The sequence below is a fragment of the Littorina saxatilis genome, linkage group LG11 (genome assembly GCF_037325665.1).
Source record: "Littorina saxatilis isolate snail1 linkage group LG11, US_GU_Lsax_2.0, whole genome shotgun sequence".
Classification (NCBI taxonomy): Eukaryota; Metazoa; Mollusca; class Gastropoda; order Littorinimorpha; family Littorinidae; genus Littorina; species Littorina saxatilis.
Genome location: NC_090255.1, coordinates 43622655 through 43649157, shown reverse-complemented (window position 1 = coordinate 43649157; position 26503 = coordinate 43622655). Strand labels below are relative to the sequence as shown.

The 26503-nt window shown below is 40.0% G+C and overlaps 1 protein-coding gene and 1 non-coding gene across 2 annotated transcripts in view; both read left to right on the top strand.

The window, feature by feature from the left end:
- Nucleotides 1-26503, top strand: part of LOC138980544 (uncharacterized) — a 47239-nt gene that overhangs the window by 17506 nt on the left and 3230 nt on the right. Inside the window, exons 7-10 of the mRNA XM_070353434.1 lie at nucleotides 8787-9068; nucleotides 9434-9724; nucleotides 16238-16519; nucleotides 19464-19745. Of these exons, the coding sequence (XP_070209535.1) occupies nucleotides 8787-9068; nucleotides 9434-9724; nucleotides 16238-16519; nucleotides 19464-19745 (1137 nt within the window). The remainder of the gene's footprint in view (nucleotides 1-8786; nucleotides 9069-9433; nucleotides 9725-16237; nucleotides 16520-19463; nucleotides 19746-26503) is intronic.
- Trnah-gug (transfer RNA histidin (anticodon GUG)) lies at nucleotides 18273-18346 on the top strand. The gene has a single exon. It is a non-coding gene; the product is annotated as a tRNA-His (tRNA).

The following is a 26503-nucleotide window of genomic DNA, read 5'->3' as shown; positions in this document are numbered from 1 at the left end:
GAATCGCAAATAATGAAGAGCACAGCCCTTTCTCCGAGTTCAAATGAGGTCTCTCTGAAAGATCATCACTGTTCAGATTAACGCTACACTGGAATTTACCAACAGAAATTAAAATGCGTGTGACGAAAGCACGACACACTTGAGACACCCCACACAAAAGTAGATCTTTACTGTACACGACCTGACCACACAGTTATGCCTATTCAAATGCGCGTTGCAAAATGTGCGCTTGGAATCTTCTTTTTTCTATGGCGGTACTGACAATATCGTTATTGAAACAATCCCAGTGCACTAAGGGATTTATAGAGCAAATCTCGAAAATAATTATTGAACTCAGCGCTATGCGCTTCGTTCAATAATGAATTTTCTCGATTTGCTCTATAAATCCCTTAGTGCACTGGGATGTCTCAATAACTTAAAGAAGAAGAAGAACATTTATATAGCGCTAAATCAAAAACTTTCGTTAAAAAGGCTTGCTCTAAGCGCTTGACATCTAAACTAAAACGTCATTCACACTCTTTACAATGATGTACAAGAACTTCATGTCACACTCTTTCATTCAATATAGCACCATTCACACAGTTGTTATTCTGTACAAGACAATAAGTTAGTCTAACATTTAGAATGTTCATAAGATGAAAACAAGAGAAAACCAGACTGATTAAAACAACTGCTTAGTGCTAACAAAGCATGAACCTTAATGATAACGTAATACATGTTTAACTGTTAAGACCATAAAAAAAACCTATATGCTAAAATAACTTCGAACTTTTAAGAACTTCTTATAAGATACACAGCACATCTAGATAAACACCAGAATGATAAAACAAAAGGCAACTCGTTAAAACTATTAAATGCATCAATGTCTAAAACACGAAAGACTCAAATATAAGATACACAATTCTCTAGAATTGTTTATTAAAACTGAAAACCGACCTGCTCAAAGTAAACCATACCCACCCCCTCCCTACCCACCCCCAACCCTCCTCCTACACTAAATACTAATTATTTCTACTCTTAACTTCCCAACTACACGTTATCCATAAACTATGCACAGGAACATGTGTGTCAGCATTATGTGGCACCGACATGACTTGTGCATATCTAGCTTACAGCTAAGGGTTAAAGTTAAAGGACTACTGCAGTGAAAAATTATATTTATAATAATTTAAAACAAAAGACAAAAATAACAAGCTGAATAGAGATGGAACCGTTACAGAACAGGATGGCAAAATGTTGCGACTTTAGGAGTTGTGTTTCTGGAAGAGGTGAGTTTTGAGTGCTCGCTTGAATGACTGTACTGACTGAGAGTGGCGAATGTGAGAGGGGAGAGAGTTCCATTGAGTAGATGCGCAAAATGCAAAAGTGCGTTGTCCATATGCTTTTGATTTTGTGTGTGGGATGACTAGGGTGCGGCTATCAGAAAAGGAGCGGAGTTGTCTAGCAGGAGTGTATACAGTGAGAAGTTCAGAGAAATAAGCAGGAGACGAGGCAGAGAAGAAGTGAAAGCAGAGAGTGGACAGTTTGTATTCAATGCGGGCTTGGATGGGTAACCAGTGGAGTGTGCGGCGAAGTGGTGTGACATGATCATATTTTCGTGCTTTGAGGATCAGGCGTGCTGCAGAATTTTGAACTTTCTGTAGTTTGTGCAGGAGGTAGAGTGGACAGCCAGAGAGAAGAGAGTTACAGTAGTCAAGTTTGGAAAGAACAAGAGAGCAGACTAGAGTGTTTGTAGTTTGAACGGACAGAGTATGGCGGATGGTTGCGATCTTGCGGAGTTCAAAGTATGCGGACCTACAGATGTTGGAGATGTGCTTGTTGAGTGTCATGTCTGAGGAGATGGTGAAGCCGAGGTTTCTAGCTGAAGAAGAGAAAGAGATGTCGGTATTGCCTACTTGGACAGACGAAGGTTGAGAATTTGGGAACTTAGTGGACTTTTTCATGCACAGAAGTGCCTCTGTCTTACCATCATTTAGTTTTAACTTATGTTCTACCATCCATGACTTAACATCTAAGATACAGGTCTGAATGGTCTGGATGGCGGCATGTGTCTCAGCGGGGGAACTAGGCTTATACAACTGGGTATCATCAGCAAAAGACTGGTTTGAAACGGAATGATTTTGAATGAGGGCAGACAAGGGTTTGGTATACATAATGAAGAGGACGGGGCCAAGTACAGAGCCTTGAGGGACACCGAGAACAAGGGGGGCTGGGGCTGATCTCTGGCCATCGACAAGCACAGCCTGGATGACTTGTCCTACAAGTGCAGCGTAACCTACAGATACATTTCATTAACAGTTATTGTGTTTTCAGCGTAGCAATAGGGTCCGATATTTAGACGAGACAAGTATATAAATGCCGACGAGTCGAAGACGAGTCGCATTATACTTGTTCGAGTCTAAATATCGGACCCTATTGCTACGCTGAAAATACAATAGCGATTATATAGCTGTTCTGATCTTGATTTATTTGTTGTTCCAAACTTACAAAATGACAGTTTTTGCGTTGATCTCAGGTTTTGATAGCAGACGCCGTTTCTTATGCGCATTAGTTTTGCGCAGGCGCCACACTGACTTTGGAAAAAAACTCGATTTGACAACACAGCTGTTAAACAGCTTTTTATTAGTTCATTCGTATACAACAAAACGAAGTTTCATTTTTTTTTTAATTTTGAACAAAACTACTTATGAAGAAGACCAAAGCAAAACATCAACAGAAAACTAGAAACAACTGAAGAACTAGGATGCAACAAGGGGAAGAGAAAAGAACAGCTAATCCGTACAACGCGAGCAGACGGCAGCGAAGTTTTCAGTTTAGGTGAATGGCATTTATACTTGTCTCGTCATGAAGCGAATTTTTCAACCTCAGTTATAAACGACTACATAAATGTTAGTGCCATGGGTTGTACATCAATACTTCAGAGGAGAAGTGGGGTATTTAGTGTGGAGTTACGAGATAAGAAAAGCCAAATGCGAAAGTTTGTGTCAGTCGGCAACTGAGCTCACACAGGCACACAAAAACGGCTGTTCCGTTTTACTCCCCTGTTTGTACTACATCTTTTGACTTTGGGCATTATGTGGTGTTTAGGGACAGAAAATAATTGGTTTAGTCCTGTTTCATCGGGAAGTTAGCAGAAAAGGGTATGCTATCACATTTGTAAAGCTGAAAAACATTCCCGAGAAGAATTTCAAGTTGTCAGTGTATGCTGTTGTCGATTGAAACATCGTGTGGTACAGATGGTTTGTTATTGCCAATATGCTTTTGGATATTGGCAAAAATGGCCGACTTCCGTAGCATTATTCTTTGATGATCGGAAAAGGGATGTGTGAGACCATCCAATCACAGCCCCCGAATTCCCCCACGTGTCCATCAGAATAGCTATATTTTGGTATGTTGCCATAACTGGCAACCTTTTTGTTCTCCGGGACTGTTTTGAAGTTACACATGAAACAAGATAACGAAGTATTGGGTTGGTTGTACAATATTTTTTGGTAACAGACTGAATGTGTTGATTTAGTGTAAAAGACGAGTTAATGAGGGTGCATGCATGTTAGGTGTGGTTACATGTGTGTGTATGATGACGTTGCCGTGGTGTCCAGAAGGAATCCGATGAGAGAGAGAGACAGAGAGAGAGAGAATGAGAAATCAGCATTTAGGGTCATACAATGATCAAAGGAGATAAACAGGACATATTACTTTTTTTGGGGGGGGAGGGAGGGTTCGACCTAATTATTATTATTATTTTTCTTAATTCTCTTTTTGTGGAGTTTTTTATTTTTATTTTTTATTTTATTTTTTTTACATGTACAGCATATACATGTATATTATGCTGTACATTACAGGACATCACCTAAACAAGGGGACAAAAACATAAAACAGAAACACAGTTGGACAATTACAACACACATGGGGTGGGGGCGGGGGGATCAGGGCTTGGTGGTCGCAGTATCGAAAGTATGTAAAAAAAAAAATTAACCTAAGGGTTACATCAAAACATGCATATACAGGCGCCAATCCTTGTAAAATGTATCTAATGTATTATTCATAACTGCGTCATACTTTTCACAAATAAATCTTTGCTTAAAGATTTCTGCTAAATGTCTGAAAATGAGGAATCTTTTTGTTCATTTTGGAAATATATACTGTACGTGGTGTTTGGCACACATTACTAGCACATCAAAAACTTTATCGGTGACTACATTGTTCGCAACTCCAAAAAGAACCAGTTCTTTAGAAACTTTTAAATTGTCACAATGGGTGCAGTTCGCCTTTAGCCAATTTACAAATTCTATCCAAAAAGTCTGTACTTTATTACACTCCCAAAACCTATGTATAAGGGTTTATTCATTTCTACCGCAAAATGTACACAATGACGTATCCACAATTTTTTGCAAAAATAGAAACCGTTCTGTCGGCAGAATGATGTACAATAATCGGTACTGGAACCATCTCAGACAAGTATATTTTGTTGTTTTAAAAATATGTTGAAAAATAGCCTTCTTATCTAACAAACAGTTTCAAGATTCAGACCATTTTTCGATACAATTTGGGACCGTAACATGTTCAGTCAATGTTGGTAAATAAGTTGTGTCTTACCTTTACAAATACATTTCCACACAATGGGCTCTGTCATAATACAATGTTTATCAAATTCTAAACCGATTTTTCTCTGATATTTTTTAACAGCTTGGATTACACCTTCATACAATACAAAATCTCGCGCATTTGAATATCTAATTTTAAACGCATTATAGGATAAATATCCATTTTGTCCCAAAATATGACCAATCTGAACAATTCCATTGTCGATCCAATTTTTAATATGCACTGTCTTTTTTATCTCTGCGAATATTAACATTATAATGTGAACACTCTGATACAAAATCGTTGAAGGTTGCAGGGTCACATTTTCCATGGAATTTCTTATAATGTTTAAATACATCGGTCCAAAACGGGTTATCCATTTTCTGCATCAAAACATTTGCAAATTCTTCTCCTCTCATATTAATTGTTATAACAGATGGACATGCTCTAAACAAAAATCTTGATAATAATCCAGTAAGACCAACAACTCTTTTTAACCAAACAATGTTTAGAGATGACAGAAAACATTTCACGTCAACCATCTTTAGTCCTCCATCTTCATAAGGTCAGGTGACCCATAGACCAAATAGCCTGGACCGCCAACTCGTCACGTGACCCTTCGAGGTTACGACTCTCGACTTTCAGGGGCGCGTCGCGTCCGGTTTGAAAGGCCAGCGATTCGAAGACAGTGAAAAGAAAGCACGCTCCAGTTATTTGTGACAATGGGAGGTGACAATGAACTGGATTTTCCAAAACTCCAAACTAAACTTAACAAAACTCATCGAAAAACATGTTCCATATGCACTTTTGCTGAGTTTATTTTAGCATTTTCAGAACTTATCTCGGCAACTTCGTCCATGTTTACAATCGACACCGGATATCACGTCCCCCTGATTTCTGAAAGGCCATGTAAGCGTAGGTTCCTAAATCAGTAAATGCGAGAGGCCGCTACCTCGTAATAGAGAGAAAGAGCGGAGAGAGAGCTAGTTGGCGATCCAGTATAAATGGTCTTCTTTTAATTTTATCTCTTTTTCCATCCCAAAGAAATTTGAAAAAAATATTATTTAACTCAATCATAAACTGTTCATCTGGATCAGGTAAATTCGTAAACAAGTGTGTCAATTTGGAAATAGCCAAGGTTATTAGGACTGTTATTTTACTAAATGGTGTTAGGTTCCTTCTGGTCCATGAATTCAACAATTTTTGAATTTCCTTTAAAGGCACAGTAAGCCTCCCGTAAACCATCACAGATACTGTCAGGCATTTACACACGGTACAAACACCATTCCATTTAAACACTCACCGCTTGAGAACATCCTAGATGCCCTCCGTTAAGAGCGAGCAATTTTCAAAGAATTTATTTTTGCGTGGTTTATCTTACCCCTGAGCCATCGTGAACCCGTGTGATCCAGTTTCCCTTTTTCACAATGCAGTCGCCTGTTTGTAATTTGAATGCGGCTCGCTGTGAGCTTATCTGCAATAGCACGTTATTATGTACCTCTGACTATGCACGAAACAAACGGCTGTGGTTCACAAGAACTCTAGCGATGGTTTTTGACTGTTCAGAGGAACTGGCGACGTCATAAACCGTCGTCTGCTACCAGAACCACGACCTTGCGTGACCCTGCTTCCGGGCGTTTCTTTTTTCAAACTTTCAAAATTTTAAATTGTACTGATCTTGTCTTGATGATTTAAGAATGTTTGTTTATTCCCCCCTCTGCTTCTTTACCTCTGTAAACTTGTAGAGCTAGTTATTTTTCGATAATGACCCAGCAACCAAACAAATAACGAGCCAGCAACAGCCTGAATCCTCGATAGTGCAATGGGTTGAGAAGCTGTTCTGTTTCGGTACTACTTTTGCGACTGAAAAGTTCCGAACGCTCTATACGTACGAAGTATACATCTCTGGAGCAAACAATACAAACATACCGCATTTAAATTAACAACTACAGGCCTGAACACATGAATCTCCATATAAAATCCATGAGTTCGGTTGTTTTCTGAATCTAGATCTGCAGTGCACAAACCGTTCATCACAAGCAAATTCCCAAGGCAAGTAACTCATACTCTGGCGACAAGAGTAGTTCCCCTTCTTTTAACGCAGTTTCTTCGACAACACTGACTGCAATCCGACGGTCAGTTTTCAACAATATTTCATTTTATAAACAGATCACACGCAACCAAATGCACACATCTCATCAATTTAAACAACATAAAGCGGTTTCATACACTATTTTCCCAAGAAAACTGAACTTCATACAGTAATTAACGTTGGAACACTGGTGCAAAAGTTCGTCTGCTAGTCCCATTTGACGAAAGAACATTTACTAAGCGATATTAAAACATAAACAGAACACACAATATCTGCCTTTACCGCCACAGCAGAGTAACAGCATATCTGTGTACTTGATTTTAGTCCAAAACAGGGAAACTGAAAAGAAGTGTTAACAGAATGGAATGATTTGCACGGAACTATACAACCGCGCATTAATCGATCGCCTGCGCAGGTTGACTGGTTGAGTGATTCGGATTCGATCAAACTTTCGCACAAAAACTCCTGTTTTTTTGGAATAACTGAAGAAAGGAGGAATAAAGAGGTTACACACCTCGTCTCAGTGATTATTAAAAATAATGGTCTCAGTTCGCGGTCATGAAAAAGCTCGCTGAAGCTCGCATTTTTCATGATCCGCTAACTTCGACCATTATTTTTAATAATCACTGAGACTCGGCATGTAACCTCTACGTAACAAGCTGTCAATTTATTATTTAGATTTTAAAAGTTAGGTCTGGCGCCAAAACGCACCACGGTCCGATTGTGATAGAGACAATCCGAAAAATTAATTCTTTGAAAATTGCTCGCTCTTTACGAAGGGTACTTAGGATGCTCCCGTTCGGTGAGCGTTTAAATGGAAGGGTGTTTGTACTGTGTGTAAAAGCCTGACAGTATCTGTGATGGTTTACGGGAGGCTTACTGTGCCTTTAACTTATTTCTATAATTAAGAAAAACAACATTGGATACATTTACTGAAAAAATAACACCAAGTGCTTTGAAATTATCCGGGTTCCAGGTAAAATTCATATCAGGCAAAAATCGTCTTTTGGAAAACTGTAAAGGTCCTAACCAAACCACAATTGTTTTATCACAATTCATTCTCAGACCTGACAATGACGCAAAATGTTGTAACACTTTTATACTTTCACAAAATGATTGCTCTGTACCATCAGGACATATTACTAAAAGGTTTTGCGCTGGTTGTTTTCCGAAAAAAAATCGTGAGTGGTTTTCCAGAGAAAGTTTCTAAACGAAGAAGATTAGTAAGTTTTTGAAACAAATCGATTCCATAAGTTATGTGTGTTATTTTATAGAATCACAAGCACATGATAACTACAAGTGCTCAACCTCCATTACTATCAGTTGACATGCGGTGATACATATGCCCCTTAACCATTTCTTGGGGACATCCCGTACTAAAAATAGAATACGGGATTCTGGGAAAGCTGTTCAAGGGCGCCTACGCACTACAAGAATAAACGGATTTCCCTGCCCAGAAATCAATATTTGTTATGGCAAAGAAAGATTTTATTTTGGGACGACGACGCCCTATGGTGGGTTTGTTATACAAAGGGAAGCAAGCGGTCAAAAACGGGGGTCCACAGAGCCAATGAAGGGGGATACTTACTTGTAGATAATATACCTATGATAAATTTCAACTCGGAGAGAGAGAGAGAGAGATGAGTTTTTGATCGTCTAGGTTCAAGTAATAATGGAACATTCCACCAGCCCAAAATCTAAGCGAAACATACAAACACTGTCTGCCTGCTAATTTTAATCTGCTTTCCTTGTTGTTGTTTTTAATTAAAGTATACTTTTTTTAAGCCATCTTAAGGGGTACCATGCTTCCATTGATTTACTGCACATGACCTTTTTGAGGAAGATGTTTTCTGCATGTTTATATTATTAATGAATTTTTTGGTGAATCTACGCTTTGGTCAGGAAATCAGTAAGAAAAATAATAGTCCTTGAGGCTTTTACAATTTGTGTAAGATTGACATTTTTCGTATGATAAGACGCCTGCAATAGTTTGAAGTGAAGCACTTTCCGTTTGTATCTTAAGTATCATTTTCTAACAGCCTAAGGAAATATCTATTCAAATATCCAGCTCATATGTCTAATTTGGGTTTGCCATCGTTTGTTGAAACAGAAGTGCCATCCGCTCCATTTTTGAAACATTGTCCAACGGACTACATAATGCCTGAGGATGACACTGCTACCTGCACGTGCATGACGACAGATCCAGGTGTCCCGGCTGCCGGGATTGTGTGGCTAGATCCTCAGCAGAATACCGTGACATTCACAACAAGCGAAACATCACTGAACCTTTTTTTCAGAGACGTAAAGGCAAACTTCAGTGACCAAGCCTACCATTGTGTCCTGCGACATATCACGGGGGACCTAACTGTTTCGTACACGCCTTTACTTGTGGGTATGTGAAACAGCAAACATAGATTACTCGTCATCAGAAACTAGGTCGATGCAGTTGAGTGTAGATCTTTGTGATGAGGAATTCTTAAAAAGCCATTCAATTCCCTGCTTAGTGTGAGAGCTTAGTTGTACATGTGAGTAGTGTATATATACAGTGAATCTTAAAAAACAGATACCTCCCAAAATCAAAGTTAAAAAAACTGTGTGTTTTTTTTTTAAACAAACGTTTTGCATGTTAGTGAAATGGAGAATTGATTTTCTTTCGAAAGTCCATTTTATTTTGCGCCTATCCCATCCAACAATGTTGCAGTCAGTTGTAAATATCTCTTATCTTTTCAGTTGATTATGAAACTCTTTGTCCTATAGTGTCACCAGAAGCTCCAAAAATTGAAGGACTAAATGGAAGCTACACTACAGGCGAAAACGTCAAGTTGAAATGCACAGTGAGAGGCGGTGTTCCAGAGACACAGAACATCTTTTTTAACTGTCCCAACCACCCGGACCAGCCGGACAAGATAGCGGACTCCCAGCTGACAAGCTCCCTAACTTTCCAAGCTCAGATATCAGACAACAACACCCAGTGTTACTGCTATGGAACCAATGACTTTGTTCAGAGCAGTAGTGTCTCCTTTGCCCTTTATGTGGGCATTGTTCGGGGTAAGCTAAGTCGACTGTCGTATGCGTATTACCGTAGTCTTACTCCTTTATTGTTTATTGGCAACAAGTTTCGAAAAGCTAAGTATGTTTAGACAATACACGGTAAATTCGATACCACTGAAGAGGATGTCGAGGGAACTTGTTGGTTTGTTTGTATGTTTGTTTTCTGCTTGGAAGTGACAACAAGTAAGTGACAAAGTCACATTTCACAAGAATGTTCCTCGATCTGTTCAGTGAATGGAACAGCAACAGTTGTTTGAAGTTGTATGTAAAGATAGTAAATATTAACTTTCTGTGGATTGCCAAAGGGATAGTTTTTAACGTTCCTCCCATTTAGGGAAGAACACTACATTACTCAGTCGTGAGACTTATGTTTACATAAAGGTTTCAAAAAACTTTACACTGAGCAGGGTAGATGTAATTGAATAGCACGGGAAAATAGAATATGCAGCTATGGGAAAATGAACACATGCGGAGACGAGTTTCATATTATTTTGTAAGTATATTTGACTTTTGTCATTAACGTACCCATATGTTCAATCCATGTTTTCACTTTGCAATTTGATAACCGGTAACAAACAGGTAAGACTGAATGAGGCACACTGTATAATCTTCACATGTGCCTTGGAAATTGTAATTCCCTAAATCAATATGTGCGCACACATGTACAATACTTTAAATCCATACTTGGTCATAATAACCATAAAACACGCACGCTACATGGAATTGCCCGAGTTTTGCATCTGTATGGAAAACGTGAAAATAGATTTTATGATAGTTTCTTTTCATCGTTTTAACTGCAAATTACAACAGAAAAACATTAGGGTTCCCTTTAATTTCTGTAAACAAGTAAACACAAGAGGCGAAGCCTTCAAGGCTCACGTAAGAAATAGACAAACAGTAACACAAACTCAATCACTCCGTCACACATACACACCCACACACACAGTAAGCTTAGTAGTCCAGGCATCTTAGCCACTTTAGTGAAGGGAACGTTGAAGTGACAATGACTAGGTTTAAAATGTCCCTTATCAGAAAGTTCAACCTCAGTCCTTTGATGTTTATTAAACACATTTTCATATAAAGTTGGCGCTTCATATGTAAAGTGGCTTTGAAATTGACCCTAATCCTTCTTTGGGCTCTGTAAATGTCGTTTGGGGCTATGGTTGTAAAACGGTATCTACTGGTCACCCCAATGTATAAACTAAAAACTCTTTCTGCACCAGAACACGCAGAAAGGATTGTATCTGCCTGATGTCTGATGCTTTTCAAAATCCCCAACCACTAACACCTTCAAAACGGACATTAACTGACACTGTTGTTTTTCCCTATATAATCCTTACTATTTTTCCGAGACGTCGTCGTGTTGTGTATTTAGCTTGCCACAACCTCATACATGGTCCTAAAAGTTAAAGTTGAAGAAAATACTAAAGATAAATGAACAAGTTGACGCAGTGTCATTCGCACCGTGAATCCCCCCATGGGAACATACTAAAGTCTGGTTCCAAATAGGCTCAATTTCCTTCTATTTCTTTGTATTTCTGCCTCGTAGGGGTAGGGGTGTTCAAACCAAAGGCACCTTTAAACCAAAATTCAAATCACACATCTTACAATACTAAGACACTCAGCAGTGAAAGGGTGTCTGCTGGTAAAAAATTCCAAACAATCCTAAAAGTACTTCACTACTAAAAGTGCTTTTAAAAAGAGCCGTTATTTTTCCCTCTATATTCAGTATTGTGTTTTCTGCGAACATGTAGTCTATTTAGATGGTTGTCGTGTGCACTTGAGTTGCTAAAGCGTTTTCAGTTGGGCATATGTCGTAAAGCAAAGAATTAGCCCTTTGAAAACCATCAGAACTGTCACACATAAATAACATTTACCTATCTCACCAACTGACCAAACATAGGGCTTTTCCTTATGTATTATGTATTGTCGTGTTTTTTGTAGCATACAGCCACCACTGTTGTAAATGATACTTTAAGGGGAGGTTCTAGTATAAAATATCACCAAAATCGCTTCAGTTGTGTTCCTATTTAGAATGGGAAATATTAATGGATTTCGGCTCAAATAAAGTCAAATGCATTGCTGACCCATATATTGTGTTAGTTAATATGTCACGACAACTGCCGTTGAGAAACAATTCAACGGAAAAACATACATTATCTAGAAACCGAAAATAGTGATTTTGGCGTTTCCTTGATAATTCTTCAAGGAGCGCACATTTTTTAAAGAAATTCAAAACATACAATAACATGTAATTGGACTACATTTTGTGGAATCAAAATTACGTTATTTTAATTAAAACGTTGATTTCATCATATTTACATATAACGGTTTTAACTGACAAGCTATATTTTCTTTGATTTTATCCCGACCCACAAACGCCTTCCACAAAGTGTAGTCCTATGAATACTAAAAAGCCATGCTACGTTTTGTTCCAGTCGGTTGAGAACATTTTGAGTTATCAAGGAAACGGCGAAGCAAGGTGCCGAAAACATCATTCTGAGAAAAAAAAGGCTTCAAAGTTTAGATACTTTTTATTCTTGTTGAAATTCACAACATTTCATAAAGATCGGTGAAAAATTAGAAAATAACGGTTTATAACTGACAAAAGCTTGGTTTTCTTCTGAAAAGTACGTATTGAAACTCAGTTATGGACAACGGACCTACTCACAAAATTTCATAAAGATTGGTGAAAAAACGGGATTTAACGGTTTTTTAACTGCCAAAAATCAACTTTTTATTCTTGTTGAAATTCAGTTAGGGACAACCAACCTAACCACAACATTTCATAAAGATCGGTGAAAAATTAGAAAATAACGGTTTATAACGGGTTTTTAACTGCCTATAATTAACTTTTTCTTCTTGAAAAGTTTGTATTGGAGATCAGTTAGGGACAATGGTCCAATTTTGGTGTAAATCCGACGATTAGGGACCAAGAAACAAGGAGCAGAGTGTTTTTTGGCGGTTAAACTGTCATTTTAACGGTTTAATGATTTGGTGAAATTTCTTCCACCACAATACTATACAATGTTTTATCTACCCATTATTGCAAGAACCCCAAAATCACAACTGAAGCGATTTTGGTGATATTTTATACTAGAACCTCCCCTTAAAGAGCATTATTTCATTTTTACAGTTGAAGGACAACAAAGTGAAAATCTCCCTGCCATAGAGGAGCTAAAGAATCAACAATAAACGACTGCATGGATAGCTTGATGCAAGAATGCATTGCGGACATGTTTGTCTCCAACCAAGAGAAAGTTCCAAAAAATCCCTTTTGTGCTTCTTATTATACAGTGACGTCAAAGACAGCCTTTTCTGCTGTTCATACATTCAGGGGTTATGGTTACACTAAACGACGTAGTTGTAGCCATACTGCCATCCAGATTTATTTTTTCCTTGCGAGCAGTCACAGGGTGTTTGTGCTGTCTGCCAACCGTTAGACGACCCCGCCCAAGTCTGTTAAGGGACCGTTTGACCGTTATAGAACGCGTCTTTTTGATTTTTTGGCACAGTTGGAAACGGTTGATTTTTATCCCTACCATTGTTTCCAAACATTATATAGGAATGTTTTGTGAACAACGGATAATAGCCGCTACTCGCATGTGTAGCAAAAGTGAGCGTACATACTCACCCTGGTCGTCCAGCCGTTGTCCGTTGCCCGTCTTTATCTGTCTGTACTGAACTATAACGGTCAAACGGTCCCTTAACAGACTTGGGCGGGGTCGTCTGACGGTTGGCAGACAGCACAAACACCCTGTGACTGCTCGCAAGGAAAAAATAAATCTGGATGGCAGTATGGCTACAACTACGTCGTTTAGTGTAACCATAACCCCTGAATGTATGAACAGCAGAAAAGGCTGTCTTTGACGTCACTGTATAATAAGAAGCACAAAAGGGATTTTTTGGAACTTTCTCTTGGTTAGAGACAAACATGTCCGCAATGCATTCGTGCATCAAGCTATCCATGCAGTCGTTTATTGTTGATTCTTTAGCTCCTCTATGGCAGGGGGGTTTTCACTTTGTTTTCCTTCAATTTCACTATGGGAGTTGTTCTTAAACATACGTTTGTTAAGAAAATTTTGGCTGATTGTAAAACAGCTGTAATATACGGCAGTCCAGGTTGTCCTTCAACTGTAAAAATGAAATAATGCTCTTTAAAGTATCATTTACAACAGTGGTGGCTGTTTTCACAAGTATGCTACAAAAAAACACGACAATACATAATACATAAGGAAAAGCCCTATGTTTGGTCAGTTGGTAAATGTTATTTTTGTGTGACAGTTCTGATGGTTTTCAAAGGGCTAATTCTTTGCTTTTCGACATATGCCCAACTGAAAACGCTTTAGCAACTCATGTGCACATGACAACCATCTAAAAAGACTACATGTTCGCAGAAAACACAATACTGATTATAGAGGGAAAAATAACGGCTCTTTTTAAAAGCACGTTTAGTAGTGAAGTACTTTTAGGATTGTTTGGAATTTTTTACCAGCAGACACCCTTTTACTGCTGAGTGTCTTAGTATTGTAAGATGTGTGATTTGAATTTTGGTTTAAAGGTGCCTTTGGTTTGAACACCCCTACCCCTACGAGGCAGAAATACAAAGAAATAGAAGGAAATTGAGCCTATTTGGAACCAGACTTTAGTATGTTCCCATGGGGGTATTCACGGTGCGAATGACACTGCGTCAGCTTGTTCATTTATCTTTAGTATTTTCTTCAACTTTAACTTTTAGGACCATGTATGAGGTTGTGGCAAGCTAAATACACAACACGACGACGTCTCGGAAAAATAGTAAGGATTATATAGGGAAAAACAACAGTGTCAGTTAATGTCCGTTTTGAAGGTGTTAGTGGTTGGGGATTTTGAAAAGCATCAGACATCAGGCAGATACAATCCTTTCTGCGTGTTCTGGTGCAGAAAGAGTTTTCAGTTTATACATTGGGGTGACCAGTAGATAACGTTTTTTATCCTACATACGTGAGAGAGACACCCGTGAGATAATAATCGTTCAAATCACACGTGTGTATATCATGTAAATGAGGTCATGTCAAGCAAGTCTGGCAGGGACCTGTTTTTCCACTGCTTATGATGCCAAAGTCACCGAGACAAACGTCATTATAGAAACAAAACTTGCGCTCGCTAATTACCCTCGATGAATCTTTAGAACTAACACGTCACGCCACACTTTCAGAGTGACGTTTCTTTGCTTTGACGTAATAGATTGCACGAGGCCGTTTAGAAGAGATCGAGGTTTCAAAACAAGCGTCTTCAATTTAGCTGCCTCGTCTGCAAGACATTTTCAGTAAAATACACGTAAGTACAGTATGTAGGATAAACAGAATACTGCATGGCTTGCTGTGTCGTACCAGATTTACACTCGTTGCTTTTTCAAATAGTGAACAGCTCGCTTTCGCTCGCAGTTCAATATTTGGGGAAAGCAACTCGTGTAAATCTGGTGCGACACGGCAAGCCATGTAGTATTCTCTATACAACCATAGCCCCAAACGACATTTACAGAGCCCAAAGAAGGATTAGGGTCAATTTCAAAGCCACTTTTCCATATGAAGCGCCAACTTTATATGAAAATGTGTTTAATAAACATCAAAGGACTGAGGTTGAACTTTCTGATAAGGGACATTTTAAACCTAGTCATTGTCACTTCAACGTTGTTCTCTTATTTGCTTGGATCATAGGTGACACTGTGCAAGAAAGAGAGACACTAGATCTAGATCTGTCTGTGTCTGCATGTAGCCTACTTACAGGGACACGACTGACAAATAGTCTCGGCCCGCTCAAAATAACAATGACCGAGACCACACACACCACGCGAGAGAGAAAGACTACAGGGAGGCATGCCGTCATGATGCATTAATTGACGTCAAACACTTTTGACCGTGACGTAATCTTATGCGAGCTTTATCCATAGTCTTGGATAACCACTCACACATAGACTCGGAAATGTTAAAGTTTCTACCACAGACATACACACACACACACGCACACACACACGCACGCACAAACGCACAGACAGACAAAGTTACGATCGCATAGGCTACACTTCGTGAGCCAAAAATTATGTGGATTACCTTGCAATCTGTCCCGAATGCTGCAGATTTTGACATGATATTCCATGATAGTGAAACGAGTTTGAACTGCTATTTTGTTGTTTGAATGGCTTTTATCTTGATGTATTTTATTAGCAGGCAAGTCGAAAAAAGGATAACTTGATCCAAAATGTATTTGTTCAGCAGCACCAATATACGCATATATATGCGAATATGCACGTTACACTTGCAGTCACGATGGTCAAAAGATCAAGCATTATTTCACAGCCCAGCTACTTTGATGGAGGAGTTCTGTTGGAAACAGTAACCAATGAAATTAATGTATAAACAAAAAAACTAACTTACTGCTTGCATTTTACTCCACTAATTAATAAATGTGTCTCTTTTATATGAAAACAAAAAATGTTGATAACACTGGTCTATTTTTGTCTGAATACAGATCCTGCTTTTCAGCCATTGCTCAGTTTGCAAAACTGCACGATGTACGTCGTAAATAAGGCATCCAGCTGCACCTGCGTGGCTGAGAACCTAGGGAACTCTAACAGTGTTCTCCTTTGGAAAGATCCAGATGGGCAAACCACGAATGTCAATGATGTGTCCAATCCATCGATAAGACTGACCTTGGGGAACGTGGATCCAAAGTTCAATAAGCAACGATACCAGTGTGAATTGTTGCATGGTTCAGAAGTCCAGAGGATTTTTTACACTATCAATATTGCAGGTTTGGTTCAAAGACACACTACACACATTACAAAATAAACATAGAATCAGTGGAATGTTGTTAGCGGTTAATCGTACGAGCATTTGTTCTAATTCTAATTCCATGTTAATCTTTAGAATAGATGTATAAACATCTCAGTTTTACACATGTCAAAGGAACAACATGCAATTCACAAACAAGCCGATAACCTGAATAAAGACCGTCTTTATTGCATGTTGGTACACAGTAAATCTGTCCCAAAGCAGAATGTGCATGCAGACACTCTTACCATGACACAACAATAACAATTGTTAGTTACGGCAATGCCCTTGAAACTGGCTTACAAACCCAGGAAGCGTATTCATCCGCATTTGCCACAGCGAGGCTGTGCCCCTTGCTTTGATTTGAGAATATTAACATTCTTCTCATCCTCCCTGTTAGTGACAAATAGCTTATCGTCTCAATATTACAAAATGATGCTTGACCCTAAAAGAAGAAGTGTTTTTTTCTGACAGATTTCGAGCTAGACCATGCAGAATTTTGAAGTCGACTGATTCCATTGACTATCCTACGTACATGTAGCAGACGACAGCGTCAGTTCAGTACTGAAATGAACAGTTTTAGCATATTTCAGGACAACATCGATGTAAACTAGAAACCCTAAGCCTTCAAAACATTCTTACCGTGTAATCATAGCACCAGCCTCCCAGATGAATGCAGATACATAACGAGAATAGAAATAACATGCCAACTTTATTTTTTGCAAATGAGCGAACGATCGTGTCACTTTCACATCAGGGGACGTCACTCATTTGCTTGGGGGAGCGTAAAAGGTTCTGGTAGATGTCTCGCTACTAATAATTCACTGAATATCAGTGCCGTAGCACAGCTCCTAAAAGTGGTCCGGCCATACAAAAAATAAAAAGGTACTTTTCCCGGGAAACGAAAAACGTGAACTAAGGTAGATAACTCAGATGTCTCTTCAGTGCAAAACGCGATGGCTCAGTGGATCAGTAATGCGTCTCAGTCGGTGCATACGCAGTTTGCCTTTTAGTTTTACTTTAGATTTAGATCAATTAGTGACAATTTCTCGCTTAACGCTGTCATTGTGCGATCTAAGTCACGACCCCTCCTTCCTCCTAACACAGCGCTGAAGCTTATGAAGACGATTTTTTTTTAATTTTTTTAACAAAAAACTGGACCGGCCATGGCCGGAGTGGCCGGTAGGGCTGCTACGGCCCTGAATATAAAAGTGAAACTGTATGCTTACGGGTACATTAAGCATAACTCACACTGTTAGTGGCTAATCGATAAAATGGTGCGGAGGGTCATCAAATCGTAAAATCATTGTTGGAGATAAACCCGTCAATTTCCGAAATGTGCAACTCTGGCGAAGTAGAGCTTGCAAGGCATGGAAAGCCGGCACACACACAAAACTAGATCTAACTGGAACTGTCCACACAGTTATACATTCGCCTGCAGAAAAATGTGCCTTGTCAAACGTTCTAATCTCTTGTAGTTACTGACAATATCCTTATTGAAACAATCACAGAGCCATAAGAGATTTATTTTATAGAGCAAATCTTGAAAATAATTACTGAACTCAGTGTTACAAACTTAAATTATGTTAATTACCATTTTAGTGCACCATAGATTATTTGACCAATCAGGACTGATTCTAGGCAACCTGCTAAATGTTTTAACGGTCAGACAGTGACCCTTTTTACATTCGGTCAAGTAATGACTGAAAGTTTTAACTAGGGCGGAAAGCACCGGCCCCCGTAGCGCAGTGGTTAGCGCATCGGGCTGTGGGCCGGGAGGTCGTGGGTTCGAATCCCATCAGGGTCATGTGGGTTTTTCGGGCTACGGTCGGCTCCTACCCAGAGTGGAAGTGCTATGGTTCCTATGGGAAGGCTGGAATCACACAGCCGAGTGTCATTCACTTAACGAATGCGACTTTGAGGGTGCTCAGGTTCTGTTTACCTGACCAACACCGCAGGTGCGGCAGTTCTCGGGCCTGGTTGACACCAGGATATATTATGACAGTAAGCGTAGAGTGCTGCCCTGTCACGTAGTCTCAAACCAAATTGGAAATCCATAGCATCATCATTATAATCATCCTCATCTCATTAATCATCCAAAATTATAAAGTGTCCTTGCTCTTGTGGCCCTTCATGCCCGGAGCTCTCATGGTGACCTTGGTCTCAGTGTTCCTGTTCGATCCTTCCCTGAATAGTACTTCTGCTGTCAGTCCTCAACGTGTGACGTTCTGGGGGGTCGACGGAGGGACGTGGTGGCGGTCTGCTCTCTGGAGGGGACCCTCACTCAGTCTGGCTCCGCGACTTAGCAGTCAATGTCGTTAGTAGGGGGCATAGTAGGTAGTGGGCTGCGTCCGTTAGCTCGGGACAGACCCACTACTGAACACCGTCGAAGTGACTCAGCAGAAGTGCAGTGTAGCCTACCGCAGCAACCCGACATCCCCCCCTGGAGCGTCTGTAAAATCGACAAGTCTGGCAGCGGAACGAAATTCAGATGTGGATGGAACAGTGAGTGCAGGGACGGGGCGGCGTGAGTGCACACCGGGACAAGGTACAGGTGTAAGGAAAAAAAAAAAAAAAAAAATAGGGCGGAAAGCAAGTTTTGTCTCCCGATGTGTGTCTGTGTCTGTCTATGAAAAGCTTTTCTCAAAAACTACTGAACGGATTGTTATGAAAATTGGTACACACATTTTTGAGAGCATTTGCTTGAAACTTCATAGCTGACTTTTGATAGGGCTATTTGATGACGTCATATTTGACCGTTTGCAAAAGACTCAGGGCTACAGTTTTTGATCAATTTGTTTGATATTTTCGTTTATCATTTTTGAATCACATTTTTTATTCAGCATATTAGAAAAAAACATATATGATAGAGCATTCCCATTATCTCATAGCAAAATAGAGTAATTAAACTATCATGTCAACAGAGCCACCTTCTCCGCCGTACCTGAAAGAGTGCCCTGCTGCTGAAGGGTCGCACGATCCTAATGCCAACTGCACGTGCGTGACATCTAGACTCGGCGAACCAGCAGCCCTCTTTGTATGGGATGACCCAGACCACAATGCTGTCGTTTTTACTCGAACTGAAACGACCTTGGCCCTTCCCTTTGCTGCTCTGAATGAAACGTATCGTGGACAGGCCTACCGCTGCATCTTGCGGCATATTACTGGAGATTTGGGGATTGAGTACACACCACCCAAACCATTTGGTATGTCTGGCTGACTGACAAGTTGATTTGTGCGTCCTCTTAGGACCAAAATGGCCTATATTTGGACAGATAGAGTTAATATTTTATGCGTTATGTGGGGGGATATTATCACGGGTTGATATTGATGTTATTATTATAGTGTATTATTATTGTTTTTTTAGTGTGTGCCTGTGTGTACGTTGAAGGCAAACCTGACGCAGACAAATTCTCTTGGCCATCGCGTAGTACAATAGTAGCTGAGTAAGCGGTATTTTGCAGGGTAAGCAATAAGTAGCGGGCAGTAATCAGTGCACAGCCGCGTGTGTATCGTAGGGCATTTCCTAATACGCTATAGCCGCACGATACCTGGCGATAGGTGCCACGATGGGAATCTCTCTCTCTCTCTCTCTCTCTCTCTCTCTCTCTCTCTCTCTCTCTCTCTCTCTCTCTCTCTCTCTCTCTCTCTCTCTCTCTCCACGATGCTGGAACCTGGGACGTTGGTCTCCAAAAATGGGAAGACGGCACAGGGCCCAAGCTTACTTAATCTAGGGGGATGGGGAAGACACAACTGACTGCAGAGATTTCTTGGAGGGCGGAGCTTTAGACCAGACCAGAGGAAATAGGGCTGGGGAAATAGAGTATAGGAGTGTTGACCAGCAGAAAAGATAATACAAGTGATTTCTTAGAATAAGTTAGCATAGAAACAAGTGATAGCTAGGATACGACAGTTGAAATAGAGTGCCAACAGAACAGTCTGCATCAGGTAAGCAAGTTCGCATGTTGTTTCCCCTTTTGTGTCAAGTTGTACCCTAAATAAAAAGAAGAAATTGTTGCTCTTGGTTTCGTTTGCATTCTTAAGATTGTTCGTACCTTGTTCTTTGTCTCCATTATAAAGATCTGTCTGTCCTCTCAAAACTCACAAAGCCAAGCGAGTAAAAGTAATCATGGACATCTTTAATAAACATCTTTAAAGACCAGGTCACCACATTACCCGACCCCGCGATAGTTGATGCAGAAGCAGGGTAATGGACAGAACATTAGGACGGAAACTTAAGCGAAAATAAAGAAAATGAAACGAAAAAAATGAGCAAAATTTTTTTTTTCAACCCCTCTCTCTTGTTCATCCCACTGCCACCCTTTTCTTCATGTCCGTCTCTAACAGCTTCCCCGCTCTTACCTATTTGTGAAACCCCAGCAGACCGTGTTTAGAGAAGATTTTGTTTTGATTGTTTGACGTTAATGCACAAGCATGTTATTGGACAACGTGTTCTGATTTCATAAGTGTATAAAGGCAGCGAAAGATATGTATAGCAGGTATAAAGGAAAACTGCATCTCCACCAACTATCGCGGGGTCGATCATGGTGGTGACCTGGTCTTTAAAGATGTTTATTAAAGATGTCCATGATTACTTTTACTCGCTTGGCTTTGTGAGTTTTGAGAGGACAGACAGATCTTTATAATGGAGACAAAGAACAAGGTACGAACAATCTTAAGAATGCAAACGAAACCAAGAGCAACAATTTCTTCTTTTTATTTAGGGTACAACTTGACACAAAAGGGGAAACAACGTGCGAACTTGCTTACCTGATGCAGACTGTTCAGTTGGCACTGTAGTTTAACTGTCGTATCCTAGCTATCACTTGTTTCTATGCTAACTTATTCTAAGTAATAACTTGTATTTCTTTTCTGCTGGTCAACACTCCTATACTCTATTTCCCTAGCTCTATTTCCTCTGGTCTGGTCTAAAGCTCCGTCTTCTCAGAAATCCTTGCAGTCAGTCCCCCGTGTCTTCCCCATCCCCCTAGATTAAGTAAGCTTGGGCCCTGTGCCGTCTTCCCATTTTTGGAGACCAACGTCCCAGGTTCCAGCATCGTGGAGAGAGAGAGAGAGAGAGAGAGAGAGAGAGAGAGAGAGAGAGAGAGAGAGAGAGAGAGAGAGAGAGAGAGAGAGAGAGAGATAGATCCCCATCGTAGCACCTATCGCCAGGTATCGTGCGGCTATAGCGTATTAGGAAATGCCCTCGGTACACGCGGCTGTGCACCGATTACTGCCCGCTACTTATTCTGCTTACCCTGCAAAATACCGCTTACTCAGCTACTATTGTACTACGCGATGGCCAAGAGAATTTGTCTGCGTCAGGTTTGCCTTCAACGTACAAACAGGCACACACTAAAAAACAATAATAATACACTATAATAATATCAACCCGTGATAATATTTCAAAATTGGGCTCAAAGATTTTATTGGAAGTTGCTGGATTAGTTTAGGAGGGATTTGGTTCGTTTTAAATTGCCCTCTTGGATTGGAGCGTTTTTTATGCTTATTTGCTATTTATATCCATGTATGCATGTACATATATATAGTAGTTCGTTCTAATTTCTCACTTGTCTAAAAATAATCAACTTGATTTAATCCACCCCTCGGTTGCATTGCAGGAGTTGTATAAATAGGTTTATACAACTCCTGCAATGCAACCGAGGGGTGGATTATACAACTCCTGCAATGCAACCGAGGGGTGGATTAAATCTAGTTGATTATTTTTAGACAAGTGAGAAATTAGAACGAACTACTTTGATTACACCAAAAATCACACGTGGATTATTCGAAGTAAGAATAAAGAGGGCTAAAAAATAATCAACACTAGAATTTATTTTTAGAACATTTGAAACCCAGACGATTGGACCCTGTTGCGGAAGAATACGTACAACGTTGACTCAAAACTGTAACAACAATGGCTGACGTGTATGAAGTACACGCATACCTCGCCAGGTTTGTTCCTGTGACTAGTCGACAGACGATGCCATTTTTGCTTTGTGTGTGTTTTTGTTGTTGCTTACTGTACGTGTAAAATCCAGTTCTTTAACAGGCAACAAACCTTGCAAATTTCCAGAAGCTGCAATCTGAAGCGACCTATCTCTGATTCTAGCAGACGATCTCTCCAATGTTTAACACAAAATCAGCAAACTCTCCTGTCACATAGAACGTCCATTATATAGTGCAATGTTGAAATGAAGTTACCGGTCTGAAACATTTAGTCGTTTCTTCTGAGACAATCCTTGTTCTCTTATCATCTACAGATTTACCGCAGTCTTCACCACGCGAATTCACAACAGAAGTCAGACTTTCGAACATATATACAATCTACGTAGGCAAGCACGATACGTCATGACGTCATATGATTCCTAGCATATTGACGTAATGCTAAACATCCGGTTATCCCGAGTTTTGTCCGTAATACATGTCCGTGGGTTTTTCAATGTTCGGTTATTTCCGTGGCTTCATGCGGAAAGGGAACCGTCGTCTGCTATCAACGACATGGACCATTCTGGTCCTTGTTGCTGACAAAAACATGATTTTAACACAGAATGTAATGTCAGAATAGCTATATAAACGCTATTGTGTTTTAATCGTAGCAATGGGGTCCGATATTTAGACCAGACAAGTATAATGCCGACGAGTCGGAGACTAAGAATAAAGTAAAAGAATAGGGACTATTTGAATGACGCGCATTTGACACTCTGAGTGATTAGGCTGAAATGAAATTGTGTACAAAATGTCGTCTATATGACTGCATGTTCGACCCGTGTTGTTCGTTGTATAAATAGCTTAAACAATGACGACAACTCGTTGATTACTGGAAAATAAACCACTCGTGGGTATTTGCAGTCGCTTGGTAATTCATTCGTGTGCTCCGCAAAGCGCATAGCGCTGAGTTCAATAATTATTTTCGAGATTTGCTCTATAAATCCCTTAGTGCACTGGGATTGTTTCAATAACGATATTGTCAGTACCGCCATAGAAAAAAGAAGATTCCAAACGCAATCTTTTGCAACGCGCATTTGGATAGGCATAACTGTGTGGTCAGGTTGTGTACAGTAAAGATCTACTTTTGTGTGGTGTGTCACAAGTGTGTTGTGCTTTCGTCACACGCATTTTAATTTCTGTTGGTAAATTCCAGTGTAGCGTTAATCTGAACAGTGATGATCTTTCAGAGAGACCTCATTTGAACTCGGAGAAAGGACTGTGCTCGAGTCATTATTTGCGATTCGAAACCTCCAGTCGAGCTTCGACGGATTGACTGTGCGGAGTGACTCCCCTTGAATTGACTCGAAGCGGGACTCGACTGTTCGCACATTTTCAAAACAAATGTGGCATATTTCTCGTGTTGTATCTTCACTCATCGGGGAGTCTGATACTAAATATGAACGGTAAGAATGCTCTGAACCCTACACGTATTATATTCCCATCGTTTTTTCGTTCACATTTGCCCAACATGTTAATTTGCTGAGCGGGGTTAATGTCGTCTGCTAGGCTACCTCAGTACCTGGGCAATCGAACCACTGCATGCACTGAGTCTGTATGCATGAGGCAGGCTCTGGTAATAAGTCTTATATATGGTAAAAACGTTCTGAACCTTACAAGTTTTCGATTACGATTGTTCTTGCCTTGAAATAATAATTCGGAAACCATTCATTTACTGAACTGATGTAGTCGTATTTCTGTGTAGTCTGCTACAGAGTCGATCGAGTCAGTCTTCCAAACTGGTCTAGCTGGTACGTTATCGGAATAACACTTGTGTTTTCTGTTAGCCGCTGGGAATTGTATACTAACTCATCATTTGGTAATGTGGATGATAAGCTACATGCCACTAACACGGCATATGAGAAGAATCTATGCAAGTCGGCGAAAATTAGATGAAACACAGCGGCTTCTATTTTTAGATCACTGGCACTGGCACAGGCACATGCAATCTGTCAGAAAAAAAACCCACTTCTGCTTTAATTGAGAAGCAGGGAATTTATGGTCATTTGGTATTGTGGAGAATATAAGCTACATGTCATTAATTAATTCTGAGGATGAGAGCACAGTCTCGCTTAGGCAAAGGGCGGAAGAATACGCTCTGTGGAAAAGTTAGCGCACTAACAGTTTTAGCGCATCGCCATTAGCCAATCAACTGGTTCACATCAGTCATGTGACACCAGTACTTACTGACAATTATTATTATTATTTAAGTTATTGAGACATCCCAGTGCACTAAGGGATTTATAGAGCAAATCGAGAAAATTCATTATTGAACGAAGCGCATAGCGCTGAGTTCAATAATTATTTTCGAGATTTGCTCTATAAATCCCTTAGTGCACTGGGATTGTTTCAATAACGATATTGTCAGTACCGCCATAGAAAAAAGAAGATTCCAAACGCACATTTTGCTACGCGCATTTGAATAGGCATAACTGTGTGGTTAGGTCGTCAGTGTACAGTAAGATCTACTTTTGTGTGGGGTGTCTCAAGTGTGTCGTGCTTTCGTCACACGCATTTTAATTTCTGTTGGTAAATTCCAGTGTAGCGTTAAGTGGAACAGTGATGATCTTTCAGAGAGACCTCATTTGAACTCGGAGAAAGGACTGTGCTCATAGTTATTTGCGATTCGAAACCTCCAGTCGAGGTTCGACGGATTGACTGTGCGGAGTGACTCCCCTTGAATTGACTCGAAGTCGAAGGACTCGACGGTTGCACATTTTCAAAATAAATGTGGCATATTTCTCGTGTTGTATCTTCACTCATCGGGGAGTCTGATACTAAATATGAACGGTAAGAATGCTCTGAACCCTACATGTTTTATATCCCCATCGTTTTTTAGTTCACATTTGCCCAACATGTTAATTTGCTGAGCGGGGTTTATGTCGTCTGCTACTGTGCTAGGCAAGAGCAATCGAACCACTGCAGTCTGCACTGAGTTTGCACGCATGAGGTAATAAGTCTTATATATATGGTAAGAACGTTCTGAACCCTACACGTTTTCGATTACGATTGTTCTTGCCTTGAAATAATAATTCGGAAACCATTCATTTACTGAACTGATGCAGTCGTATTTCAGTGTACATAGTCTGCTACGTATGACAGAGTCGATCGAGTCAGTCTTCCAAACTGGTCTGGCTGGTACGTTATCGGAATAACACTTGTGTTTTCTGTTAGCCGCTGGGAATTGTATACTAACTCATCATTTGGTAATGTGGATGATAAGCTACATGCCACTAACACGGCATATGAGAAGAATCTATGCAAGTCGGCGAAAATTAGATGAAACACAGCGGCTTCTATTTTAGATCAGTAGCACTGTGGCACAGGCACATGCAATCTGTCAGAAAAAAAAACACTTCTGCTTTAATTGAGAAGCAGGGAATTTATGGTCATTTGGTATTGTGGAGAATATAAGCTACATGTCATTAATTAATTCTGAGGATAAGAGCACAGTCTCGCTTAGGCAAAGGGCGGAAGAATACGCTCTGTGGAAAAGTTAGCGCACTCCAAGAGTGCGCTAACAGTTTTAGCGCATCGCCATTAGCCAATCAACTGGTTCACATCAGTCATGTGACACCAGTACTTACTGACATATTAGTAGTATTATTTAAGTTATTGAGACATCCCAGTACACTAAGGGATTTATAGAGCAAATCGAGAAAATTAATTATTTTCTAGATTTGCTCTATAAATCTTTTATATTAGTACACTGGGATTGTTTCAATACCGATATTGTCAGTACCGCCAGAAAAAAAAGAAGATTTAAAACGCACAGTTTGCTACGCGCATTTGAATAGGCATAACTGTGTGGTCAGGTCGTGGAAGATCTACTTTTGTGCAGGCTGTCTCAAGTGTCGTGCTTTCGTCACACGCAAACTCTTGTTTTAATTTCTGTTGGTAAATTCCAGTGTAGCGTTAAGCTAAAAAGTGATGATATTTCATAGAGACCTCATTTGAACTCGGAGAAAGGACTGTG